Source organism: Lactuca sativa, chromosome 1 (assembly GCF_002870075.4).
Source record: "Lactuca sativa cultivar Salinas chromosome 1, Lsat_Salinas_v11, whole genome shotgun sequence".
Classification (NCBI taxonomy): domain Eukaryota; kingdom Viridiplantae; phylum Streptophyta; class Magnoliopsida; order Asterales; family Asteraceae; genus Lactuca; species Lactuca sativa.
The window spans coordinates 107,566,841-107,593,500 of record NC_056623.2 but is presented as its reverse complement, the minus strand read 5'-3'; the positions used below and the strand labels follow the sequence as shown (position 1 = coordinate 107,593,500).

Sequence of the window (26,660 nt, the reverse complement as noted above, 5' to 3'; positions counted from 1 at the left end):
GGCTTCGGATGGGACGGGTTGCTGGGTACGCGGGTCGAATGGGACGGGTTGCTGGGGAGACGGGTCGGATGGGACGGCGGGTCGGACGGGACAGCGGGTCGGACGGGTCAGGTACTTCGGACGGGTCGGACGGGTCGGATGGCTCGGATAGGGCGACGTGGACGATCAGAGGCCAAGTCTCTCGGGTACGCGGGGCGTACAGGGGTACGCAGCGCGTACCCGGATGAGGACGCTGACTCCTCTTCGGATAAGGTCCGAAATTTTGATTTAAATAAATATATAATTTATTTAACAAACTTCTAAAATTCATATCTTCTTCATACGAACTCCGTTTTCGATGGTCCTTATATCCACGCGTAGGTGAGACTACGCTCTACAACTTTCGTTTAGACTCCGTTGGCAAATTCCGAAATTATTTTTATTATTTATTTTATAACTCAACGTGTTTAAGGAATTTCTTTGAAAATTCATAACTTCTTTATCTGATGTCGGTTTTTGCCAGACTTTTTACCGCTGAAATACCATTGTCGAGACCTTCGATTCTCGTTTAGGTTATTCCGGCCAAAAGTCGCTCGATCTCCGATTCGAGTTTTTAGCTGTCTACTGTTATATTCAGATCTTGGAAAAATCATAACTTCCTCATACGAAGTCAGATTTGGACGTTCTTTTTGTGTATGCTCACGGTTTAATGTTATCTATAACTTTCATTTAGATACCTAAGGCTAAATGCTATCATATTGAAACTTTGCATTTTCCGTTTAATCGGTGTTGTCGGTTTTGTCGGAAATCTTAGAATGGTCATAACTTCTTCTTCATAACTCGGATTTTAGTGTTCTTTATATATTTGGAAACCTTAAGACGATATCTACTACATAGTGTACTCCAATCAAAGATTTTGAATAATTCATTTATCGATGATATTCCTATTACATTCCAAAGAGGTTACAAGACTCGATTTATAATGCCCGGAAATAACGGGTCGTTACATCATCCCCCCGTTAGAGGGAATTTCGTCCCGAAATTAAATACAAGATAAAAGTTTTAGGGGCTGAGGAAGAGATGCAGATACTTCTGAAGCATTTGGTCTTCCCGCTCCCATGTGAATTCGGGTCCTCTCTTAGCATTCCATCGAACTTTTACTATTGGAATGCGACTCTGCTTAGTCCGTTTAACTTCCCTATCCATGATCTCGACGGGTTCTTCCACAAAGTTAAGATTTTCGTTTAACTCGATTTCATCGAGTGGAATTACAAGTGTTTCGTCGGACAAACACTTTTTCAGGTTCGATATGTGGAATACTGGATGCACTTTGTTAAGCTCGATTGGAAGTTGGAGTTTGTAAGCCACTGGACCAACTCTCGAAATGATTTCAAAGGGTCCAATGTACCTGGGATTTAGCTTTCCACGCTTCCCAAAGCGTATCATGCCCTTCCAGGGTGAGACCTTCAGTAGTACACGGTCGCCAATCTGGAATTCCAAGGGTTTACGTCTCCTGTCGGCATAGCTCTTTTGTCTATCCCTTGAGGACTTCAGTCGTTCTCGTACTTGCACGATCTTTTCGGTAGTTTCTCTGATGATCTCCGGACCAGTGAGGGTGCTATTAGGGACTAGACCTTTTGCCAATTGTGTGTCGCCCACTTCCGTCCAGCACAGGGGTGATCTGCACTTACGGCCGTAAAGGGCTTCGAATGGAGCGGTCTTGATACTAGTATGGTAACTATTGTTATAAGAGAACTCGACCAAAGGCAAGTGAATATCCCATGCCTTGACAAAGTCGATTACACATGCTCGCAACATGTCTTCCAAGGTTTGGATCGTCCTCTCACTCTGTCTGTCAGTTTGAGGGTGGTATGTTGTACTCATGTCCAACCTTGTTCCCATGGATTTTTGCAATGATTGCCAAAATCTGGAAGTAAACCTGCTGTCTCTATCTGAGATGATGGACATCGGTACTCCATGAAGTCGTACGATCTCCCGGATGTAGGTTCTTGATAGTTTTTCCATCCTATCGGTTTCCTTGATCGGTAAGAAATGGGCTGACTTGGTTAATCTGTCGACGATTACCCAAATAGTATCTTGGCCACTCTGAGTTTTGGGCAGTTTGGTTATGAAGTCCATGGAAATCTGCTCCCATTTCCACTCAGGTATTTCAGGTTGTTGGAGTAGACCTGAGGGTTTTTGGTGTTCTATTTTTATTTTTGCGCAAGTTAAACACTTGCTCACATACGTAGCGATCTCCGCTTTCATGTTTGGCCACCAGTAGAGTTGCTTGAGATCTAGATACATCTTGTTTGACCCTGGGTGTACGGAGTATGGGGTCCTGTGTGCCTCACTCATAACTACCTCTCTCAATCCACCAAACTTGGGTGTCCAGATCCGGTTCATGAGGTAGCGTGCTCCATCACTCTTGATTTCTAAGTTCTTGTCCATTCCCCTAAGGGCCTCACCTGCCACGTTTTCGGGTTTCAAGGCCTCTATTTGAGCTTCCTTGACTTGCGTTGACAGGTGCGAATGGATCGACATAGCTAATGACTTCACTCTCCGGCCTGAGTACTCCTTTCGACTAAGGGCATCGGCTACGACGTTTGCCTTTCCCGGATGATAGCGAATCTCACATTCGTAGTCGTTGAGCAATTCGACCCAACGTCGTTGTCTCATGTTTAATTCCTTCTGGTCGAAGATGTGTTGGAGGCTCTTGTGGTCCGTAAAGACTGTGCACTTGGTACCGTAAAGGTAGTGCCTCCAGATTTTAAGAGCGAAGACCACTGCTCCAAGTTCTAAGTCATGAGTGGTGTAATTGACCTCATGCGTTTTCAGTTGTCGTGAGGCATATGCAATCACCTTTCCCCTCTGCATTAGTACACAACCCAGCCCTTGCTTTGAAGCGTCGCAATACACCACAAAATCTTCGGTCCCTTCCGGAAGAGAAAGGATAGGTGCACTGCAAAGGGCTTGTTTCAAGGTTTGAAATGCGACATCTTGCTTTTCTCCCCAGTTGTAGGTCACACCTTTTTGGGTTAAAGCGGTAAGAGGCTTTGCAATGCTGGAGAAATTTTGGATGAACCTTCGGTAATAACCAGCAAGACCTAGAAATTGGCGAATTTCTGTTGGTGTAGTTGGTGCAGACCAGTTTTCGATAGCCTTGATTTTCGAGGGGTCCACGTGGATTCCTTCCTTGCTGACCACGTGACCAAGGAAGTCCACCTTTCTAATCCAAAACTCACATTTTGAGAATTTTGCATAAAGTCTCTCAGTCCGTAACGTCTTTAAGACTTGTCTCAGGTGTTGACTATGTTCTTCTTTATTCCTTGAATAAATGAGTATGTCGTCTATGAATACTATCACAAATTTATCCAAGAATGGACGACATACCCGATTCATTAGATCCATGAATACGGCTGGGGCATTGGTTAGTCCGAACGGCATCACTACGAACTCGTAATGTCCGTACCTCGTCCAGAAGGCCGTCTTGGGAACATCACTCTCTAGGACTCGCAGTTGGTGATATCCCGACCTTAGATCGATCTTGGAAAAGTAGTTGGCTCCTTGGAGTTGATCGAATAAGTCTTCGATTCGGGGTAGGGGGTATCGGTTCTTGATGGTAAGTTTGTTGAGTTCTAGGTAGTCGATGCACATCCTGAACGATCCATCTTTCTTTTTCACAAACAACACGGGTGCTCCCCAAGGTGAGAAGCTCGGCCTGATGAATCCTTTTCCAAGTAGTTCATTCAGTTGGCTGGACAGCTCCTGCATCTTTGCCGGGGCTAATCGATAGGGCGCTTTGGCTACTGGGGTAGCTCCGGGAATCAGATCGATTCTGAATTCGACTTGTCTTAGGGGTGGTATCCCTGGAAGGTCCTCGGGAAACACGTCGGGAAAATCGCATACGTCGGGCACATCCTTGATGTCCCGGACTTCGCGTTTCACGTCTACAACATGCGCTAAAAATGCGTGACACTCCTTGCGTAGGTACTTCTGAGCTTGGATACTTGAGATGATACTAAGAGTGGTACAAGGTTTGTCGCCCAAGACAAGGAAGGTTTCGCCGGTTGGCAGATTAAGGCGAACGGCCTTATCGTAACATAGGATGTCCGCACGATGTGAACTCAGCCAATCCATGCCAATGATGACATCGAAAATCCTAATCGAGACTGGCATGAGGTTGATTTGAAAAAGATTATCGTTTAGAGTTAGGGTGCAGTTTAAATATATCTCCTTAGTGCCTTCGGTTTTCCCGTTGGCCATTTCTACTATGAACGGTTCACTTAATGATTGTGGTATTGGTTTTAGCATGCTTTTAAAGTCGTGACTCACAAAACTCCTTTCCGCTCCACTATCAAACAAAATGCATGCATACGAGTTATCGAAAAGAAACGTACCCGTAACAACAGTAGGGTCCGCAATGGCTTCATCTTGTCCCATTGCGAAAACTCGGCCTCTTCCGCCGGTATTCCTGTTGTTTGCCTTCGGGCAGTCCTTGCGGTAGTGCCCTGTGCCCCCGCACTCAAAGCAAGCGCGGCTCACTCCGGTATTAGCAGTGGGGGTGAATTGTTGGGTTTGCTCCTTGCAATAGCGGGTTGTATGACCCTTCTTATTGCACCTGGTGCATTGAAGGTCATAGCAGGGACCGTGGTGGTGGAAGTTGCACTGGTTACATTTCGGTAGCTTTCCATTGTATGAGCTTGTGGGGGCAGAATTGGTAGGTACATTAATAGAGTGGGTCGCTATCTCTTGTTGTTTCTTGGGGTTCTCCTGGAGGGTTTGTCCCCTCCTCTTGTTCCAAGGCTTACTCTGGCCCTGAGCCTCCCTAGGTGGAATTGCGGCTGCTGTGATGGTACTCTGTTTCGCTCTGTGGTCGATGAGTCGTTGTGCCAGGCGTTTAGCGTTGTTATAGGTGATAGGGTTGGAAGCTAGGACATGCCCTTGAATCTGGGGTGACAACCCCCAAATGTACCTTTCGACCTTCTTTGATTCTAGGTTGACCATGGTAGGGCACAAAGCAGCGAGATCGTTGAACCTAGCTGTGTAGGCGACTAGATCAGACCCAGTCATTTTCAAATTCCAGAGCTCCTGCTCAAGCTTTTGCACTTCACCCCTCAGGCAGTATTCTTCCAGTAGTAGTACCTTCAGTTCTTCCCAACTCATGGCGTTAGCGACAGTGAGCATTACTGAGTTCACATGGCTTTTCCACCAAGTGAGGGCTCGATCTATGAAGGTGCAAGAAGCGAACTTAACCTTGCTTGTTTCTTGGCACGAGCAGATCTCGAAGACCGTTTCGGTCTTTTTGAACCATTGCATTAGTGCAATGACTCCGCCACTGCCATTAAAAGTCTTTGGCTTCGAGTTGGAGAACTCCTTGTAAGTACACTCCCTTACGTGACCCTGGCCGGGGCCACGATTGGGATGATTCGTGCTGCTTCCTGTACCTCCATTTGCATTGGAGTTTATTTGAGAGAGAGTTGCTGCTACTGCTGCTGTGATAGCGGCCTGGACCATTGCCGGATCATAAGTTAGTGGTGGAGGTGGTGGTGGGGTTGCATTGGTACGTGCTGATCTACAAGGAGGCATTGCGCTGCCAAAAGAAAAAAAATGAGATATTATAAGTTTCGGTGGTTGCGAGTTGAATGTTATTGATTTAACTACCTTAAATAGATTAAGAATTTGGTTTGACCAACACTGGGTTTTGAGCTTGATTCATTAATAACGTTTGAATGGATGCACTTATGAATTGAACGGACTACACATAATTAATACAAGAAAGAGATATGCCCTATATATATATATATATATATATATATATATATATATATATATATATATATATATATATATATATATATATATATATATATATTAAACATATGGTTGTGTTACATCCGAGTTTAGACAAAACTTTTTGACCTTTCTAAAGGTCTCCGATTACAGAAAGTTTTAATGAAAAGAATACTCTTATCCGAAGTCCTAATTTATAACAAAATTTGAAATCCTGGCAGGCACTATTTGCGACGTAGGTTGCGCTTGGAGCTTGACTCCTCATCTGATTGCTTCGATTCCATTAGGCGCCGATCAAAAGCGGCTTGTTGCTCCCTTAATTCGGCTAGGGCTGCAATCATTTGTGCCTGAAATGCCTCGGACTGGAGTTGAGCATAATCTTGTATCTTGTCCAGCCTACGGATGTCAGAAGTGTGAACCTGCACTTCCACGTTGACATCCCGGAGTCGGCTTGCTTGAACTCCGGATTGATAGGACTGATTGGCTAACTTACCCACCATTACTGGGAGTGCTCGATCAGCCGAGCTTCCACCGCGGACATCATAGAAATCCCGACACATGCCGTAGGGAGGGCGTATGCCTTGTTGTTGGCTCCAATGATGGAGGTGACTCCCCCAGACGGGAGTGGGTCCTTGGAAGTTCCTCACATGGATAGGAGGTTGAATGGGTGGTGGATCGATCACTTCCGGCTCTGAGTCGGTACCGGAGTCATCACCCACTTCTATGGGTTCCTCATCCTCTTCGGGATCATCTTCGATCCATCCTCCGTTGCCTTGGTTGGGAAAGTAGGCGTCATTGGGGTGGTGAAATCCAGCCATTTGACTGTACGAGAAATAGGGTTATAAGAATTGAATAAAGCCGAAACATGCAAAACATGTAAGTTAAATTAGTTTAGATAGCAAATACTCCTATAGTATTTAAATTCTTGTGTTTGATTCTAGTAACGGTTTCGTAAGTTTTAAAATTTGTTGTCCACTGCAGACACCCCTCGGCACACGTTAGTCGGCTCTCGGACAAATATAGTTGATCAGGCTATATCCTTCCCAGTTCCGATTACATGTCCCAAGGCGTACCTGCACTGCACAACTTATTTATAATACTTCTAAGATAGTCCGATGTGAAACTGTTATTAGTACGAAATGAATGCATGCTTACTTTACAAAAACTAAATAAATTTAATTTCAAAAGTATGACTCTTCTCAGAGTGTTTTTGCCCAGTTGAGTTTATAGTTGTATACCAAAAATGGTTTTGATATACTTAATTCACTATAAACGAAGCTCTGATACCAATCTGTCACACCCCCAAACCAGAACGGCGGAAACGTTCGGGGGCGGAGGACGTCATATTCAGTATCATAACAGTTCGTAGAAAGGAAAGTACACACCACCATAATATAAATATATTTGAAAAGTTTACATGATTGTATATGTTACATATTTGCAAAAGGAATCAAATACAAAATGGTGATCCAAAATATGTTACTAACGCCAGCGCGTTAGTCTTCAGAAGTAGTTGCTACCTGGTCTAGCGGTTTCCTGAGAATACAAGTTTTTTCAAAGAAAAAGTGTCAACATTTAAGTTGGTGAGTTCATAAGTGGTGTTTTGAGAAGATGTATGCCATTCGAAAGTGTTTGTATGTTTTCCAAAAGATGTAGCATTTCAATTGTAACGAGTTATGATTCGTGTGTTGAAAATGAATGTATTAGATCCAGAAAATCCCATATTTTCCCTAATAGTTGAGATATGATTTGTTGTGTTTTCCAAGAAAAACCCTTATTTTCTTATAAAAGTATGAAATGCATATGAATGATCGTGATATAAGTTGCAACTAATTGTACCGAGAAAATCCCTTATTTTCCTATTAGTTGTTTGGTTTGTATACAGGAAAAACCCTTATTTTCCTGACATAACTGGAAGTCTCTAAGACCGAAAATCGCAAGCAAACGACGTGCTTGTAAGTTGTGTCATAGTTTTACATAGTAAAGCTATACGAAGATTCGCACTTGTTAGATGAAGAATAGTTTTAATAGCTACTCGTTCATAAAAGCATAATACCATAATAGTTGTATATCCGATGAGTTTTATAACCATACTAAACATAATATGCCTGTAGCGACGTTCTTCAGGCGTCGTAGCGTTATGACAACTGTCACCCCAAAAGATGGACTGTAGCTAACAGTCAGGGCGCGGGATCATGACTTCCCGTATAGATCTATACACATTTGACACGTTCTCCGAACGGGAGACTCTGGTTATAGACAGGACTTGTAGCGATACCTTTTATCAAAAAGGCAGTGTTTGAAGATGTACACGTCTCATGGATTCTCAACTAAGTCTGTATTAAAGTAGTAGTTTGTATGCAAAGTTTATCCTTTTTCACAATGTTTGACAAAGCATAAATCATAAGTTCTTTGAATGCATAAAATGATTTAGTAAAGAATGTTACCCTTGATATGATGTATTTGTATGCAACCGTATAAATAAAACATATTTCTATTTATAAGCATATTGTATCCCAAGAGGGTAAAGTTGTGTTGTGAGGTGTTTTGCATGATAATGACCTCATAAGACAGTTAAGACAACAGTATGAAAAGTATATAAAAAGATCGATGTTTCACACGATTTTAGTCGTGTGTTTACTTGTATTCCCCCCCCCCCCCCCCCCCCTAAAAGAGTATAAAAAGCATTTAAAAACGCATTTAAAGTGTGCTTGCAGGGGTATGAACTCACCTGATAGTTTGAAGATAGCGAGATGGAAAACCGGACAGAGTTTCGTCTCGGGAAACGGATTTTCCTCGGGATTCTCGGGAATCTCGGGAGTAAAATCGACCCTCGGGACTTGAGCAAAAAGACCAGAGCTTTGGGTTTGAACGGGCACGGAAAACGAGGCAAGATTGTGAGAGAGAGGAGAGAAATGAGCATTTTTCTCGGAAGCCCTCGCATCCTATTTATAGGAAGGCTGAACCGCCTCCGAACGCGGGGCGTACGCCCGTACGCAGCGCGTACGCGTACGTCATGCATGACCGAAGCCTCGACTGCCTCGGCTTCGGATGGGACGGGTTGCTGGGTACGCGGGTCGGATGGGACGGGTTGCTGGGGAGACGGGTCGGATGGGACGGCGGGTCGGATGGGACAGCGGGTCGGACGGGTCAGGTACTTCGGACGGGTCGGACGGGTCAGATGGCTCGGATAGGGTGACGTGGACGATCAGAGGCCAAGTCTCTCGGGTACGCGGGGCGTATAGGGGTACGCAGCGCGTACCCGGATGAGGACGCTAACTCCTCTTCGGATAAGGTCCGAAATTTTGATTTAAATAAATATATAATTTATTTAACAAACTTCTAAACTTCATATCTTCTTCATACGAACTCCGTTTTCGATGGTCCTTATATCCACGCGTAGGTGAAACTACGCTCTACAACTTTCGTTTAGACTCCGTTGGCAAATTCCGAAATTATTTTTATTATTTATTTTATAACTCAACGTGTTTAAGGAATTTCTTTGAAAATTCATAACTTCTTTATCTGATGTCGGTTTTTGACAGACTTTTTACCGCTGAAATACCATTGTCGAGATCTTCGATTCTCGTTTAGGTCATTCCGGCCAAAAGTCGCTCGATCTCCGATTCGAGTTTTTAGCTGTCTACTGTTATATTCGGATCTTGGAAAAATCATAACTTCCTCATACGAAGTCAGATTTGGACGTTCTTTTTGTGTACGCTCACGGTTTAATGTTATCTATAACTTTCATTTAGATACCTAAGGCTAAATGCTATCATATTGAAACTTTGCGTTTTCCGTTTAATCGTTGTTGTCGGTTTTGTCGGAAATCTTAGAATGGTCATAACTTCTTCGTCATAACTCGGATTTTAGTGTTCTTTATATATTTGGAAACCTTAAGACGATATCTACTACATAGTGTACTCCAATCAGAGCTTTTGAATAATTCATTTATCGATGATATTCCTATTACATTCCAAAGAGGTTACAAGACTCGATTTATAATGCCCGGAAATAACGGGTCGTTACGAACAAATCGTCAATCCTTCAAATGGGTAATGATTCTTCACCGTTACCTTATTCAGCTCCCGATAATCTATATACATTCGATTTGACCCGTCTTTCTTCTTCATAAATAGAATCGGGGCTCCCCATGGTGAACTGCTCGTCTTGATAAATCCCTTGTCTAACAGCTCCTGCAGCTATGTACACAACTCCTACGTCTCAGGAGGAGCCAACCGATATGGTGCCTTAGCCATCAGTGCAGCACCTGGAACTAGGTCAATCCTGAATATTATATGCCTCCCTAGAGGTACACCAGGCAAATCCTCTAAGAACACGTCCGGGTACTCCCACACGAATGGTACATCATGAACAACTGTGTAGCACCTGGATCCTGGTATTTATCTCTTGTAATTAATATTCCTTAATTAATGCATTTTTGCCTTGGACTCGACGAGTTGGAGAACGAACTCGCCGAGTAGAAGCGGGATAAGGCACGAGGTCTAAGCATTGAACTTGGCGAGTTGACCCCCCTGAACTCGGCAAGTAGGCCCTGTCTGGACAAAACCCTAACCCGGGTATTTGCACACTATTTAAGCACACTAACTCGACATCCCTTGCCCCTAACACTCCCAGAGAAGTTGAAAGACGAACCCTAGCCCCCCTTATTGTTCTTGTGAGTGATTTTGGCCTTATGAAGGTAGTTTGAAGCTTAAGAGAAGAAGAAGAAAGTGGAAGAGTGCAAGCAAAGGAAGTAGATCCGACATCTACCCTGCAAGAGTCCTATGATGATTGCCTGGAACTTGACGAGTTGTTCTTCAAACTCGGTGAGTCATATGAACTGTTACTGAGTAAGAGGGGCTTAAGTGTTGGAAGTCCAACCCTTCGTAACTGCATGCAAAATTAGAAATTTAACGTATAGCAATAGTCCCAGAAACCCAAATGCACTTAAAGGATGCTCTGGAGAGGATTTGGAAGCGAGTAGGAGATCTGCTCGTAGGGACTCGGCGAGTTGTTCTTGGACTCGGCGATTCTGATCGCGAGTCGGACCAATCGTCCCGAGTAGTGAGTCGTGGGTGACTCAGTGAGTGGGAAGGAGGACAAGGCGAGTAGGACCGGGTTAGTAGGAGAGGGACTCGGCGAGTCTGTGCTATGACTCGGCGAGTTTAGTCAACTAGAAGTTGACTTTGACCAAGGAGTTGACCTTGGACCAACGTGGGTCAATCATTTGACCTAAGGGTATCTATGAGTGCCTAAACTGAGTGTTTTGTGGCAATTATAGCCGGAGGATTTCCGGAGCACCAACAACAGAAGTCAGCCAGTTCCTGCACGGATCAGCAACTACTTTGAGGTGAGTTACCTTCCAGTAGTGGTGGGTCTACGGCCACAATGTTAGCCCATTGGTAGGAGTTGTATGTTAGATGGTTGTCTTTGTGATATCATCTAGGTTTGCTAGTACTTGATATGTTATATGCCAGCATGATAGGTTGTATGTGATAGAAGTAGAGATCGGTTGTTAGGACCGAAGGATAGTCAGACACCCCAGAAACGTCTGACAGTATGTGAGGATATGTTTACATGATGGCCTGTTATGTTATATTGCGATAGAGGTAGTAGGAGGGGACCAGTCCCCGAGTTCGGTTGTTAGGACCGAAGGGTAGTTCAGACCCCCAGAAATGTCTGATAATATGTTATGTTATGATCTATGTGATGGCAGCAATAGGGGTGAAATAGTCCCCGAGGATCGGTTGTTAGGACCGACGGGTAGTCAGCACCCCAAAATGGCTTGACACGGGTAGGACGGCACCCCAGAATGGCCGCATGGGTTGGTCGACACCCCAGAATGGCCGTACCGGGTAGTCAAGCACCCCAAAATAGCCTGGCAGTTTGTATGTTATGTGGTAGTATGGTATGTGGTACTATGGGGGAACTCACTAAGCTTCGTGCTTACGGTTTTCAGATTTGGTTTCAGGTACCTCTTCGGCGAAGGGGAAGGAGCTGGCGCGGTAGCAGCACATCATACACACACACTTTGGTTTTCCACATTATGAGATGTTCTGGGATTGTACTTTAACATCATTATTATTATTTTCATGTTTTGGGGTTTTCAGATACGAGTTATGTTTTATGAAATGATATGATCGGATGATGTTTTACTAAAATGTTTTACAAACTACTTAATTTAAATGAAATTTTTGGGCGTGAAAATTGGGTCGTTACAAGTTGCTTTACCCTTATCACAGGTATCCATAACATAGGCGACGTACCTTGCACAACCTGCTGAAGGTAGCATCTCGCCCTCGCTGCCGAACACAAAGCCAGTCCACACTGCGACCTCTCACTCTAAATGACCAACCATCCCCCACATGGGGTCTGAACTCGCACTAGCTGCTGCTCGCAGTTGTAACACCTCATTTATTTAAATAAATTAACAAGTGTAATTCCCAAATTATTTGTGAAGAATTTTGATAGTGGAGGGCTGTTTAGTAAATTACGGAGTTGATTTGAGAAGAATTTTAGAAGCGGGGGTACATTCAGTAATTATTAAGACTTATGATGAAATAAAATTATGGAAGAAGGTGCAAAAGGATAAATATTGGGTTTAAATTTAAAAGATCCCTTGGGGAGGGACCAAAACTATAATTATGGGAAAGTTTCTATTTGGTCGGGGTATATAGCTCGTGAAACCCTATACCTAAGGCATGTGTTGTATCCGCCAACCCCCCAAGCATCGGTCGCCATTTTCCCACCCTCATCCTCCACCTCCGATCTTCGTTATCACCATTGAAGCCCCTCCACCGCCAATGGCATCACCGAGTTCGACAGCTCTCATTTCCGCTTGCTGCCTCATCCGTGAAGGTCACCATTTCACCACCTGATGCCGCCTATTATGTTGTGTATGGCCGGAGATTGCATGTGACCAACGCCCACCTAGGAATTCATCCCGCTGTCCCGACGTCCGCCGTTGCTGTTGCCGTCATGCCTTGGCATCGCCATCCTCTTCGGCTTCCATCCTGTTCTGCCGTCAATTGTGATCTGCCACCACCACCATCCGATGACCCTGCTGTTGTAGTTCCGTTGAAGATGAAGTGTTATCGGCTCGAGAGTTGTATGCTCGTGTTTTGTGTTGCTGCATGTTGGAAGCAAAAAGGAAACCACCGCCACCACCGTGAGGTGGTGGCTGCCTTCGTGAAGCAAGTGTCTCCGCTGCCACTGCCATTAGAGAACCTTACTACCGCCACCAAACGCCACCAAGAGGGTGGAGGTGCTCTTGCTCTGTGCAAGACTTATGCGTGGGTGTGCTTTCTGTGGAAGTGTGTGTTGTGTGTGCTTTGTTTAGTCAGAATCCTCTGGAAAATCCACCGCCACCACCATGATGTGGTGGCTGCCGCCATGAGCCACTGCCAGCCACCATTAGGTGGTTATGTGTGTGTGTATATTTAGCATCAGAGTGTGTGTATTATTTTGGATAAAAGCCTTGTAACTGTAATTAGCACTGAATAATGGAAATAATAATAACTACCACCGTAAGGTGGTGGCCGCCGCCGTGAGTCGCCATTGACCATCACTACCCTAGGTGGTAGTAGGTTGTGCACCACAACAAAAACCCTAATGGACCTAGCCAATACCCTAATGGGCTTAAATATTAATTTTGGGCCTATTGGGCCATGTTTGGGTGGAAAACCCTAATTGTGAGTATTTGGGCCATGGACTGATTTGGACGCACTTTTGAGCCATTGGGATTAGATTGTGTATTAAGTCTAAATTATTTCATATCATTTATCTAGTAGAGTAAAGGATTTAATAAATTAAGTCCTTAATGGGTTAAGTGAAAAACACTTAACCCTAATTGTCATTTTACGTGAAACCCTAATTTCACTTGGACTTTGAGTTGGGCCTTTCTATTGGGCTTTGATGATTTCGATGACAATGGGCCATCCAAGAACAAGCAAATAGGTATAAAATAGTTTAATGGGCCTAGAGTAAGACCCATGTGAGGGTTTGGGCCCAATTTGGAAAATTGGGCCATAAATGGGCCATAGTTGGGCTTTGGTCCATTATTAGACCTTTGGGCCTTTGGATTAGGCCTTGAGCTTGAGTCAAGCTAAGATAGGGGTAAGGTAGTCTCTTACCAAATCATGGAATTATGACTATAAGTTGGAACCCAATTATTAACTGGGTGTTATTTTGATATTGACAGATCGGGAATCTGTCATCTAGCGGCTATGGTTTTGTCAGCGGGACTTCAGCATGTGAGGTGAGTTTCATTCCAGTAGGAATGGGTCTATGACCATAATGCCGACCCGTTTAGATGATAGTAGGTCCGGACTGTGGTGCGATGTCGGGGTAGTCCCGAGAAGTAATTTTGTATGCTTGATGTCTTTGTGATTCATGCATGTATATACGATTATGTTATATGTTTATGATCATGTTTATGCTATGTTCAGTTTATTTCGGCCTTCGATTCGATGCAGCGGGCAAGGCCCTAGTTAGTCCGGACTACAGTCTAATGCAGTAGGCAAGACCCTAGTTAGTCTGAACTTCGGTCCGATGTAGTGGGCAAGACCCTAGTTAGTCTGGAATTCGGTCCGATGTAGTGGGCGGGGCCCTAGTTAGTCCGGACTTCGGTCTGATGCAGTGGGTGAGGCCCTAGTTATTCCGGACATTGGTCTGATGCTGTGCGCGAGGCCCTAGTTAGCTCGGACTTCTGTCCGAGGCAGTGGGCGAGGCCCTAGTTATTCTAGACTTTGGTCCGATGCAGTGGGCGAGGCCCTAGTTAGTCCGGACTTTGGTCTGATGTAGTGGCCGAGGCCCTAGTTATTCCGGACCTCGGTCCGATGCAGTAGGAAAGGCCTAGTATTTGCTTTATATGTTATTTTATGGTATGTGGTAGTTTGGGGAGACTCACTAAGCTTCGTGCTTATAGTTTTCAGTTTTGGTTTCAGGTACTCAGTTTTCAAAAGATGATCTCGGGAAGATTGCAGTGCACACACCATTTGTTTAGCCTGAGATGTTTATATTGGATAAGGTGTCTATGTCCATAACTATATTTGGTATGTACTTGACCCGACTCGGCACGGTCCATTTGGGTTGCATGACATCATGCATTTGGATTAACTAAAATGAGAGAAATAACACTGATGGTTTATTAATATATTATAAGTTCTAATATATTAATAATATTATTTAATTAGTATTGATCAAAAATTAATTTAGAATTAATTAAGTGATCAAAAGATGACTAATTAAATATATGGGTTGATTATGTAAATCATCTATAACTTGTATAGTGGACTAAATGCTCCATGGATTATCAAGTTGGGATAAGGTCCATAGGAGTTACGAACCCATGGGTCATGGAAATGAAGAGTCATGTTACATTAGGGTTTACATGGTGTAACATTAATGCAACACATTATATAAAGAGCATCATACTCAAAAAAATCGGCTACACTAATATAAGTGGAGGGCAAAGCCAATTTTGAAGTGTTCTACATTCTCTCAAAGTTATTCCAAAGCACTTGGTGTTGTGTGAGACATTTGAGGCATCACACTTGGGGTGCTAGGCTCACAAGGTTTTCAAGGAATCAAATCAACTACAAGGTATGTAATTCTAGCCATCTTAATATGTTAAAAGTTCCCCATGTATGCTAGATAGGAATATGAACCTTGGAAATCAATTTTGCATGTATTTTAGACAAACATAGATCCAAGGTTTTCTAGAGTTGCATGTACACTTAGGAAGTGTTAGAATGCTTAAAACCCATCAGTGGTATCAGAGCCTAGGCATGTTGATTAATACTTGATGCAAAATAGTGTAAAAATCGAATTTTTTAAGCTGTCTGCATAGGGGACTCGCCGAGCCCATGGGGGACTTGACGAGTCCAAGCGAATCTGTAACCAACTCGACGAGTCAGTTCATGCACTCGACGAGTTGGTCATGCAGAGTGCAGTTTTTCGATTTTTGCTGCTGGAAATGGACTAGAAACATTACCCTAAACTGTTTTGGTGTTTTAAACTTGTTTTGGATGGTGTAATGTGTGTTCTAATCCATTTACAAGGGCCAATATCAAAATTACATGATTATATGTGTTCATTTGTTCTTGAAATTTTGATATTCATATTCATGTTCTTATGAGTTTTGTGTTAGATCATAGGAATTATTTGTTTAATGCTTAATCATGATCTTTATGTGTTTTAATGGAGTCCATAACTTGACCTCAAGTTATGGATAACCAAAAGTCTTTTTGTGTTAAAAACCATTAGAAGAACACATAAGTTATAAAATGAAGAGTCTTCATTTTAATAACTCATAAGTTATGAATTGAAGAGTTTTGTAAAGTTACAAAACTTGCCCTCAAGTTTTGGAACATGTAAAGTTAACTTAATAAACTTTAGTTCCAACCTCTAGAATTTTAAAAGTTAAAATTCAACCCTTATACTTTATAATATTATAAGTTAATAATATATATATATATATATATATATATATATATATATATATATATATAAAATTCGACCGGTTTGACTCGTTGACTTTATTTGACATTGACTTGAACCAAAGTTGACTATTGTCACACCGGCCTTGGTGCCGTAGACCCTGTCGATATGGTGACGATAACTCATCTGAAATATGCCTAACCAAATCGCAAAAGCTAGATCCCGAAGCACTGCCTCCAACTCCAACACCTAAAGCCATCAATGATCCACTGACATAAATTTCCTAATTACCATAATACCCTTGAAGGTCAAAGTCAAAGTCCATAGTCAAAGTCAACCTTCCGATTGACTCGACTCGCCGAGTCACCCCATGACTCGTCGAGTCCAACAATCTCTGACTCCTAATCTGCCAACTCACTAAATCACCACTCCACTCATTGCTCTGAGTCTTAACCAGATGAGGTTGGGGGTTCTGCGTCATGACTCACTGAGTCCAAGAACAGACTCGTCGAGTCCACTACAGTCTTCATCAGACTCGCCGAGTTGTTCTTCAACTCTTCGAGTCCAAGCTCATCATCATACGACTCGCCGAGTCACCATGCGACTCAAAGTCTGATCCCTAGCCCAACTCGCCGAGTTCTTACGTGCATACTCATAATCTCGAGTCAAAGAGCTACCCCTTTGCTCCAAACGATAGACCTGGGTCTCTAGAGTCCATTAGCAACATAAAGTTGCTACCGTTACGTGCTTCATGTCCCATAGTACCGAAAACCAAGCTAGAAAGGAACTTAGCTCATGGGGAACGACCTTGGCATAGCAACTAAAAGGGATTTCTGCATCTTTGACCCAAAAAGAAATCAGATCTGGAGTTTCAACTCCAGATCTAACTCATGCACCAAGATCTCATCATATTATCTCCAAACAAACCCTAAAACTCCATGAAAGTTGGGTCTGGAAAGGAGAAAGCCAAGGATAACGATTTATTACCTCCAAAATGACCTCCTACTCAAGAGTAATCCGAATCTCTATAAATCTCCTTGATCCAAGCTTCTTAATCTTCAAAATCTCTTCACAAAGTATTTATCTAAGCTCTAATTTGCTTCCAAGGGCTCTCACAAATGGATTTAGGGTTTCTGGATCTCGAAGGGTAGCAAGAGGGCTGAGGGGTGGATATTAAGTCCTTTAAATAGGGTGCAAACCCGAAGATTAGGGTTTTCCTCGTCCAGCACTGACTCGTCGAGTCCAGCCGCCGACTCGGCAAGTCAGGCCACTTAATTACGTGCTCGGCACCTGCTTCGACTCGACGAGTCAAGAGACCTACTCGCCGAGTCCCTTCCTTTATTTTCACCTAACAACCTTCAAATTCTTGCTTCTGAACTTGGGATTTTACAGTCTAAGGTCCTAACTAAATTAGTATAATGTTAATGAATAAAAGTAAAGTCATTTTGGAGTTGCCCTGATAACCATAACACGGAAATGGCTTGGTTTGATCAAACGAGAGAGAGAAAAATGATTTATTAATTTATTTTGCGATTAATAAATTAATTAGAAAAAGTTAATAATTAATTATGAAGGAATTAAAGATAGTTGAAATTGATTAATTATTAATCAAAAATAATCTGAAATGAATTTGGGATTAGTTGGAATTCATTAGAGGTACAAGGGGTGATTTTTAATTATTCAATAGTCGAACAAAAGAAGCAATTCTAGAACCCTCTATGGCATGGACGGTTTTGGAGGAGTTTCTAGGGTTTCTGGAAGCCTCATGGTAGTAGATAAGATAAGGATTTGAATTTTGATTAAATCTATTATTTAATTATTCAAATCTTGATTCGTCTGCAAGTTACCTAACAAATATAAATAGGACCATTGGGCACCAAGATTTCATGGCTCTCTCTACCTAAAAGGTAGAGAACAAAATTATCGCCCGCCCCCACCCCCCCCCCCCCCCCCCCCCCCGGTTTTCCCTTTCCCCTAAATCCTAGGGTTACTTGGTTTTCCCTCTCCCCTAAATCCTAGGGTTACTTGAGTTTTAGGTGAGTACCATTAAATGCGACCATACTTTTAGATCTAGTTCTTTACATATTTAAATAAGATATATTGACTAGCTTAATGTATTAAGATATTAGTTCTTTACATATTTGTTATTCTTTTTTCCAGCCACTTCTTTTATGTGTAACTTTAAATATTATGAAACTTAGTTATTGACCAATGTATACTTTTTTTTGATTCGGAACAAAAAATGATGTTGTTATTTCTTATTCATCTTGTAATGAAAGTGTATTGTTATTTCTACCATTTGTTGTGGTCAAATCTTATTGTCATATGCTAGAAATGACAATCAAGATTCAATTACTAATAGAAATCCAGAAATAACAATATTCTTTTTTCCAACCACTTCTTTTATTTTTAACTTTAAATATTGTGAATAGTAGTTATTTACCAATATATACTTCTGTTTTTTTATTAGAAACTAAAAATGATGTTGTTATTTCTTATTCATCATATAATGAAAGTATATTGTTATTTCTATCATTTGTTGTGTTCAAATCTTATTGTGAATTTCTACCATTTATTTATTATTTATTAAATGTATAGATGGACATGTTCTGTAATACACTTTCCCACAGGGACCCTTAAATATAAATTAACATATTTTTTCGTTCTCATACATTTACCTGAACAGGGGCAATTTAGGCATACCATTTTTTTCGTTTAATCTTTAAGTAGGATCCTATTTTCCAAACTATTAAACTGAAACTGGACATCTTTTTTCATTTATCATTCTTTCACTAAAAATTTTAATTTTATTTTTTATTAAATTCATTGATTATGTTTAGTATATGATAAATAATATCAATGGAATATATACTTAAGTTTCAATTTCAATCTGCTTTCAATTATTTGCAGGAAATGAATATCGGTAGTAAAGTATACCTCAAAAACATTGAACAAATTGATGATGATTCACATATCAAAGTATGGGTGGTAAAGGTGTGGAACTTTATAAAGAATAATGTGGTTTTATTAATTGAAATGATCATAATTGTAACACTACCCCAAAATATGAAGGTAAAATTTTAATTTTTAAAACAACCAAAACACTTGTTTATCATTTACTCAAACACTTAAATGTATTTTATAATAAAAAAACAATTATCAGAGTACAATCCCAAAATTCTCAAGGTTGCGGAAAATTTGGGTGTGTGCGTTGCGATCAAGACGAGCCCTTCCCTTTCGAACTGGAAGTACGTGAAACCATAAACAAACTCTGTAAGTGCAAAGCTTAGTGTGTTCCTTAAAATACTGCATACCATAACATCATACTTATCATACTTATCATACAAGCAGAAGAAGGTGTTATATGCCAACCATATTCTTGTTATTATGCCATAAGCCGTATCATGGTCTTTTCTTGCTAGGCTGGGGGGCAAAACACTGCGTCTTATAGGCAAATGCCAGGAGCCACCTCCTAGTCTTCCATGCAAGCATCACAAAGACAACTAGTTATACAATCTATAACTAACTATCTACTTAAATGCTAGAGTCCAAACCCTGGTCTTGCATACAAATTTGCAAGGATCCACCTTTGCATCTTTCTTACAAATGCTAAGGGCCACCCCTGGTCTTCTAATAACATAACCTAAATGGTCCGGTATTGGTGCCTTCGACCCATAGTACAGTAAGGAGACTCATCTCAGATAGCTGGAACCCACAGATAAAACTCTGACTGTAGATCCATAAAATCCCCGCGCTATTGAATAGCATAATGACCACCAATTAAAAACCGAGTCCTGACTCAGACTCAGAGACCAAATTTGGGTAAATGACATTTTTACCCTTTCTCTAACTTGGCCCAAGTCCAAGGCCCAATCCAAATGTCCAAAAGCACAAAATTTAAAATAAGCATCTAAGGCACAAATATGGCCCAATTTTCCAAAATTGGGCCCAATCCCTTTCATGGGCCTTCTTCGAAAAAGTGCATCAAAATCTCAATAGTCTATCACACAAATTATGATGGCCCAAAATAGCCCAAGACAACCAAGCCCACTCAAGCCCATAACCAACACCAAAAGAAGTCTAAGCTAATGAGTACGTTGGGCGTACTCAGCCTGTACGTGCATCGTACAACTTAAAAGGCTAGTATGTACAACGTACATGCTTGTACGCCCCACGTACTCACCATCTTGGCTAACTTCCCCAATTAAGCTATTAATCCAATAAGACTTCGATCCAAACTCAGATTTGACTTCCCCAAGGTGGTTAATCACATAAAGTTGCCAACTTTATGTGCATGCATGGCTAAATGCGGCTCTAGAGCTGAAAAGAGCTTAAGTAATTACTTAATACATGTATGCGAACAAAACCACTATAAAGTTTGCACCTTTATGCCCAAAGAACTCTCAATATGTCAAGATCTATAAGGTTAAGCTCTAAAAATGGTCTTAACTCCCAATCACCAACCAAAAGGAGCAAAATGACCAAAAACATGCCAAGCAGAAGATCTAAGGAATGATATGGCAAGGTTCGAACTTTATACCACACAAGCCACCAAAATAAGATGCTTAAGTTGGATCTCAAAAACCTCCTCTAAAGAATGAGTCTTCAAGCTTCACGTTCCACTGCTAGATGCACAAAAATCCTCCACAAAAGCTTCACAAGAGCTTTAAATCACCAAACATAGGCTAAGGAACGAATTAGGGTTTTTAGGATATGGAGGTTGACTAGGAAATGATCAAAAGAGCCTAACATACAACTTATATAGGGTACAACTTGAAAAATAGGGTTTTCTTATCTCCCCCTCGTACGCCATGCATACTCATCGACGCCCAACATTCGAGGCTTCGGGCCCGCGACCATCATATACTAGTACACTAAGTGTACACCTGAGGTACCCCCCGCGTACTTGCTTCTCAGCTGGTACACCAAGCTTAACGTGGTGTACGCCTCGCGTACTACTTACAAGGGTCAATAATTAAATTATTTACTACAAAGGGCAACTAGGAACATATCCAATTCCAAGCATTATAGTAATGGATGAGAAGGTTTGTTGTAGTATTTTTTTAATATCCCACTCAATAGTATATATGTTTCAAGAAATAAAATAATTGTTATTTATTTGATTTAACAACGTACCAAATACTATTCTCGTGTTTTCAATCATAATTTTTCCAGATTTGGTGATCTTTTAAAAAAATGTAAAACTTGTATCATTATAAATCCCACCATGGCGGCTATAAATAATGGTTTTAATACTACAAATCACAAACTGGCCATAAATTTGAATTGGAAAAGTATTCTAAAAAAATGTGAAGATTTTTCAGGTCCGGTGAATGGTTTTGTGTTTGTTGATTTTCTAGGAGATGAGGTTGAATATTTAAGTTTAGATAGCATATGTAAGTCTGAATTTGTCCAGGATCAGCTTGATCCAAATTTATACTCCCCAGATGTATTAAATGGTCTCAAAGTATACGTTCTATCAAATCATAAGTTAGTTTTAAAAATTGGTGTTCTAGTAATTTTATTAAGAAACATTGATCAGAAAAACGGCTTATTCAATGGCACATGACTACGTGTGATATTATTGGGAAAACGTGTTATTGAGGCACGTATAATATCCAGAACTAATATTGGAAACCAGACTTTTATTCCTAGAATATGTTTTAGTCATCAGAAAAAAATTTCCCTTCAAATTCACAAGAAGACAGTTTCCTTTGATCGTATCTTTTGCAATGACTATTAATAAGAGTGAAGGACAATCGTTATCGAAAGTTGATTTGTTTCTCAAAGATCCAGTTTTTTCACATGGGTAATTATATTTGCCTTATCTAGAGTTTAAAACAAAGATGGATTAAAATTATTAATTTTAGACGAAGATTGTAGACTCATAAATAAAACTTCCAATGTTGTTTATAAGGAAGTTTTTTGCAATTTATAACCAACTTTTTTGTAGCATCTTTTAGTAATTTTTAGCAAATCACACTTCATCCATCATATTAATTTATTTATTTATAATTATGTATTGTCTTTTTTATGTTAATTTCGTTACTGGCATGTTTTATTTTGTTTTATATCAAATTAATTTCAATATTTTTTGGGTTTTTTCTGTCATTACACAAACGTATGTTGCATTATATAAAGTCATGACTTTTATAAAATAGGTGGATTTACATCTGTAATTAAATACTTACAATTTCCAAAGTTACTAAATGTAGGGAACATATCCTAAGAACGATGAAGGAGTAAAAATCCTACAATGACAATGAGAATCATCAAGACAGTGGAGTTAGAAAATTTATTGGGGTTGTAAGTTACAATGGCAAAAGTGACGTTTAAGCCAACAAATGTTTTTTTCATCCCCCGCGCTCCCTTGTGGTTGCGTCATCATCTCAATATATTCAACAAAAATAATGCACCAAAAGTAAAGGTTTTAAAAATATCTATTTGTAATTAACTAATTAGCATTTACAACGTTACTAAAAATAGGGAACATATCTTAAGAAAAACACTACCATTACACGAATTTCAAGATTATGGTCAGAAAGTTTAAAAAAGAAACACATGATGCAGTAAATCAATGTAAAGTTTTGAAAAAAACTGACTAAAAACAACAATTTCTATTAGTCTCACCAAATTACTGTGTAAATAAAATACTTACAAATCACAAAATTATTAAAAAAAATACAATCTTACAATTCATAAGTTTTCTAAATTAATGATATTTTATTTGATTACATAATTAAAATTTTAATTTTATTTAAAATTAACATCCATGGGCTCCAAAGATTTTAATCTAGTAGATTAATAAAATTCTAATAAATTGTTATTTTATTTATCTTCATATACAAAATAAATATTTTGGATTTGTACAAAACAACAAAATACATTGTAATTATTTTCTTATTTTATGGATATTTACAAAATACTTTAAAAATACTTATGTTTAATACTTATTAAAAATGAAAATTAATCTTAATACAACAATGATACGGAATAATAAATAGATAAAACATAGAAAATGTAATCTAAAATTTTGGATAAAGTAATAGAATCACATATATATTGATCACACATAAAAGATTATCACCAATTTTTAAAGACCAACTAAAAAACAGTACCATTATATTTTGAAAATTATCGTTAAGAAAAAAAAAAAAAAAACACTGAAAGTTGTTTTGTCCATGCTGTCGCTAGTTTCCATTTCATTCAAAATCCGCCGCATCCTCAAGCTTCTCAACGACTTCATCCATGGTAATGCGAGCACCCCGATCCCTGCGGGCTGCAATTCGGTTCATCCCACGACCTCCTGGCTGAAAGCTCCTTACTAACCACCTGCCCCTCATTATGCACCGATATGCAGTTTCTTTAAATATCTTCAAACATCGGCCATCAATCTGATCTCTTATATATTTATCAATGAATTGGTCGAGTTCATTGTTGTCATAGTAATCTAGAAGTAGATCTATTTCATTTCCTGGCTCAACATCTCCCTCTAGTGCATAAGGTCTGCCTCCACTCAACATTTCAAACATTATCTTGCCAAATGAGAACATATTTGATATGTGTTCACGTGGTCCCAGTCTTGTGGAATATCCTTGACTTGACAAACTAAAAAAACAAATTTTCGCTTCCATACTTTCATCCAACAATATATTATTGCACATAATGTTTCCGGTTATTGCTTCGTTGTCCTCCCCAAGAGTCAAATGAAGGTACAGAAGTGCTCTTGCTACCCCTATGCAAATCTTCAAGCGTTGTGCCCATGTCAGAAGCCTTCTCTTTTTGGAGTCATTGAGGTAACTAGAAAGGCTCCCGTTGACAGAATATTCATGAACTATAATCCTCTCATCGCCTTCTACACAGTAACCAATGAAACGGGATATGTTTTGATGGTGAAAACTAGACACTATCTGGAGCGCCTTATTGAATTCCTTCTCTCCTGGGTAGCTTTTCCGAGTTAATCGGTTGATCGTGCGGTTTTGCCACCGTCCATAGAGTTGTCCTCTATGACCTACTCCATATCCATAGTCTTGAATATATGTTTCCCTACTGAAGTTATTGGTTGCCAAGTTTATATCCTCAAGTGGAATTAGATAAGTGTCTAGGCTTCGTGTGGTAGTGGTGGAAGGTGATTCATGGTGGTTCTGTGAATAAAAACATAACCGCATTTGATTATACAGTGTCTAGCTTAGAGATCAGTCACAATAAGAAATTAAGTCACACGTCTATCAAAGGGCTTGTATAATGATTTTCTTAGAGATGATTAGATGAAGACTTACTAATTGAATCTTTAGTGCAAGCTCAATCTTCCGGATGATCCTAGCTAGCGGTGGACGTTTCTGTAAGTCCAGGCTAACGCACTCATGTGCAATTTTATTAAATGTATGAAAAGACTTCAAATTAATACCATCTCTAATAATAGGATCGATTAACTTGTCTGGATCGGCTGCCTTTTTTACATCATCATAGACGCTCCGGACCACATTAATGAGATATTGTGGGTTATCATCATCTCCAAAGCACTTTGGATTATAAACGAGTGTGCCACTTGACATTTCGAACATAACCACTCCAAAGGAGTAAACATCTGACTCTTTCGTGAGGCTGCTTCTTTCGTTGTAAACCGGATCCATGTAAAATTTTGTGCCCGCGACCTTTGTATGAACTTGGCTATCTTCCTGGTTTCTTGCACGAAATTTTGACAAACCAAAATCACAGATTTTGGCTTCGAGATTCTCATCTAACAGATCTTGTTGGGTTGTTGAACCTTTTTAACTAATACAAATAACAAATTTACAAAAGATAAACAATATTTATGTAAAATACTAAAACCCAAATACATAAGAAAGTATAAATGCAAACTTTTAGGAGATTAAAGAAAGTACCTGTAGTAGGTGTGTGAAGGTAGAAAAAATGATTATTTGTTTAAAAAAGTTAAGAACAAGGGAAGTTAAAAACGAACACGGGAAAACTTGACAATATATATGCAAAATTATAGTGACTCGATTACGTTAATTCTCATATGGTTTTTCTGTTCATCTTCCACATCTAACAGTCACATGTAAGATTCTTTGCAGGCACAACACATCAAATTGTTAATCATTTTTTTGAAAAAAAAAACTCCTCAATAACTAATATTGATCCTCTTCCACGGAAACACCATAACCTTCATTTCAAATGCCTAATTATACTAGTAGTCGAGGGAGACAATCATTAGCTAAATGATACATCCAACATATTTCTGAATGTCTTGAAATTTCACCAAATCAGATTTCAGAAAAAGAAAAAACAAATTTTCACATAAATTCCATTCCTGTGCAGCAAAATTGAAAGTGGTCAAACAACCCTAGTAGCCGATCAGACTTCAAAATCATGTATCATAGCTAATAACAAGTTAGGGGGGAATGGTTTCCTGTGTAGATTAGAAGAATAGATTTCACATAAATCGATTTTAGAAAATTAGAGATAAACAAACCTAGTGCATGAAGGCGGTTTAGTGGCTATCGCCGGCGCTGTCGAGGGCGGATACCATCACTGGCGACGATGGCGTTATTGAAGACTCGTGTGTGTGTGGTCGAAGATGGGGGCAGCTACGCTGTCCGAGGTCAACAACGGGAAGAGGTTGGCGGATTTTTAGTCGGCGATGGGAGGAGATGATCGGCGCTGGAGTTGTTCGGATGTGGGAAGAGAGAACAAAGGGACGATTAATCGTAGAATCTATGTGTGTTTGATGGATGAATGTGTTTGAGGGCAAAAGAGGGAAGAGCGTGTTTCTTTTTTATTCAGATATAAGCTGAAATCTGAAAGTTTAAGAGACTTTAATTTATAGGCTACCAAACACTCTTAATCTAAATAATTAAGAGGTTGCCTCTTAATTTGTCAATTAAGAGGCTACCAAACAACCCTCTGAATTTAATAAATCATTTTGTTTATATGATTCTATGGATAAAGGTGTATAAGCATTATAAGAACTACTAAAAATACATTAATAAAATACTAATATGTTCTTATTTTATGGATCCTCATGTATAAAATAAATATTTTAGATTTGTACATAATAACAAAATACATTGTAATTATTTTCTTATTTTATGGATATTTACAAACTACTTAATAAAAATGAAAATCAATCTTAATACCACAATTATAATATTCATCTTTGGAGATGGAGTTGTCAATTATGTGGTAGCGGAAGCATGGCCTCTCAGTTCTCGGCCTTGACCAGTGTTCTTTCTCAAGTTACGTGCGTCGATCAGGAAGATTGTTGGGGGCGGGGTGTTGATCCACATGAAGGCTTTATTGTTAATAACACTACAAAATATATTGATTCGATTTTATTGCAAGAATGTATGATTCAAACGAGATGGTGCCTATCAAAGTTAATATTCATCTTTGGAGAACTATTCTTGATAGACTTCCCACTCGTTATAATTTGGCTTGAAGGG

At 40.0% G+C, this 26,660-nt stretch overlaps 1 protein-coding gene across 1 annotated transcript; it reads right to left on the bottom strand.

Moving 5' to 3' along the window:
* Positions 1–23,229: 23,229 nt before the first annotated feature.
* LOC111879317 (receptor-like protein kinase HERK 1) lies at positions 23,230–25,987 on the bottom strand. The gene is made up of 3 exons (XM_023875772.3): positions 25,691–25,987; positions 24,495–24,990; positions 23,230–24,359 (listed from the first exon to the last, which is right to left on the bottom strand). The coding sequence occupies exons 2-3, from the start codon at positions 24,846–24,848 to the stop codon at positions 23,418–23,420; spliced, it is 1,296 nt and encodes a 431-aa protein (XP_023731540.1). The 5' UTR covers positions 24,849–24,990; positions 25,691–25,987; the 3' UTR covers positions 23,230–23,417.
* Positions 25,988–26,660: the final 673 nt, after the last annotated feature.

Coding starts and splice junctions, on each gene's coding strand:
- LOC111879317 (XM_023875772.3), bottom strand. CDS start 24,848: ATGGATCCGGTTTACAACGAAAGAAGCAGCCTCACGAAAGAGTCAGAT. Junction 24,360..24,494: donor TTGCACTAAAGATTCAATTA/GTAAGTCTTCAT, acceptor TTTTATTCACAG/AACCACCATGAATCACCTTC.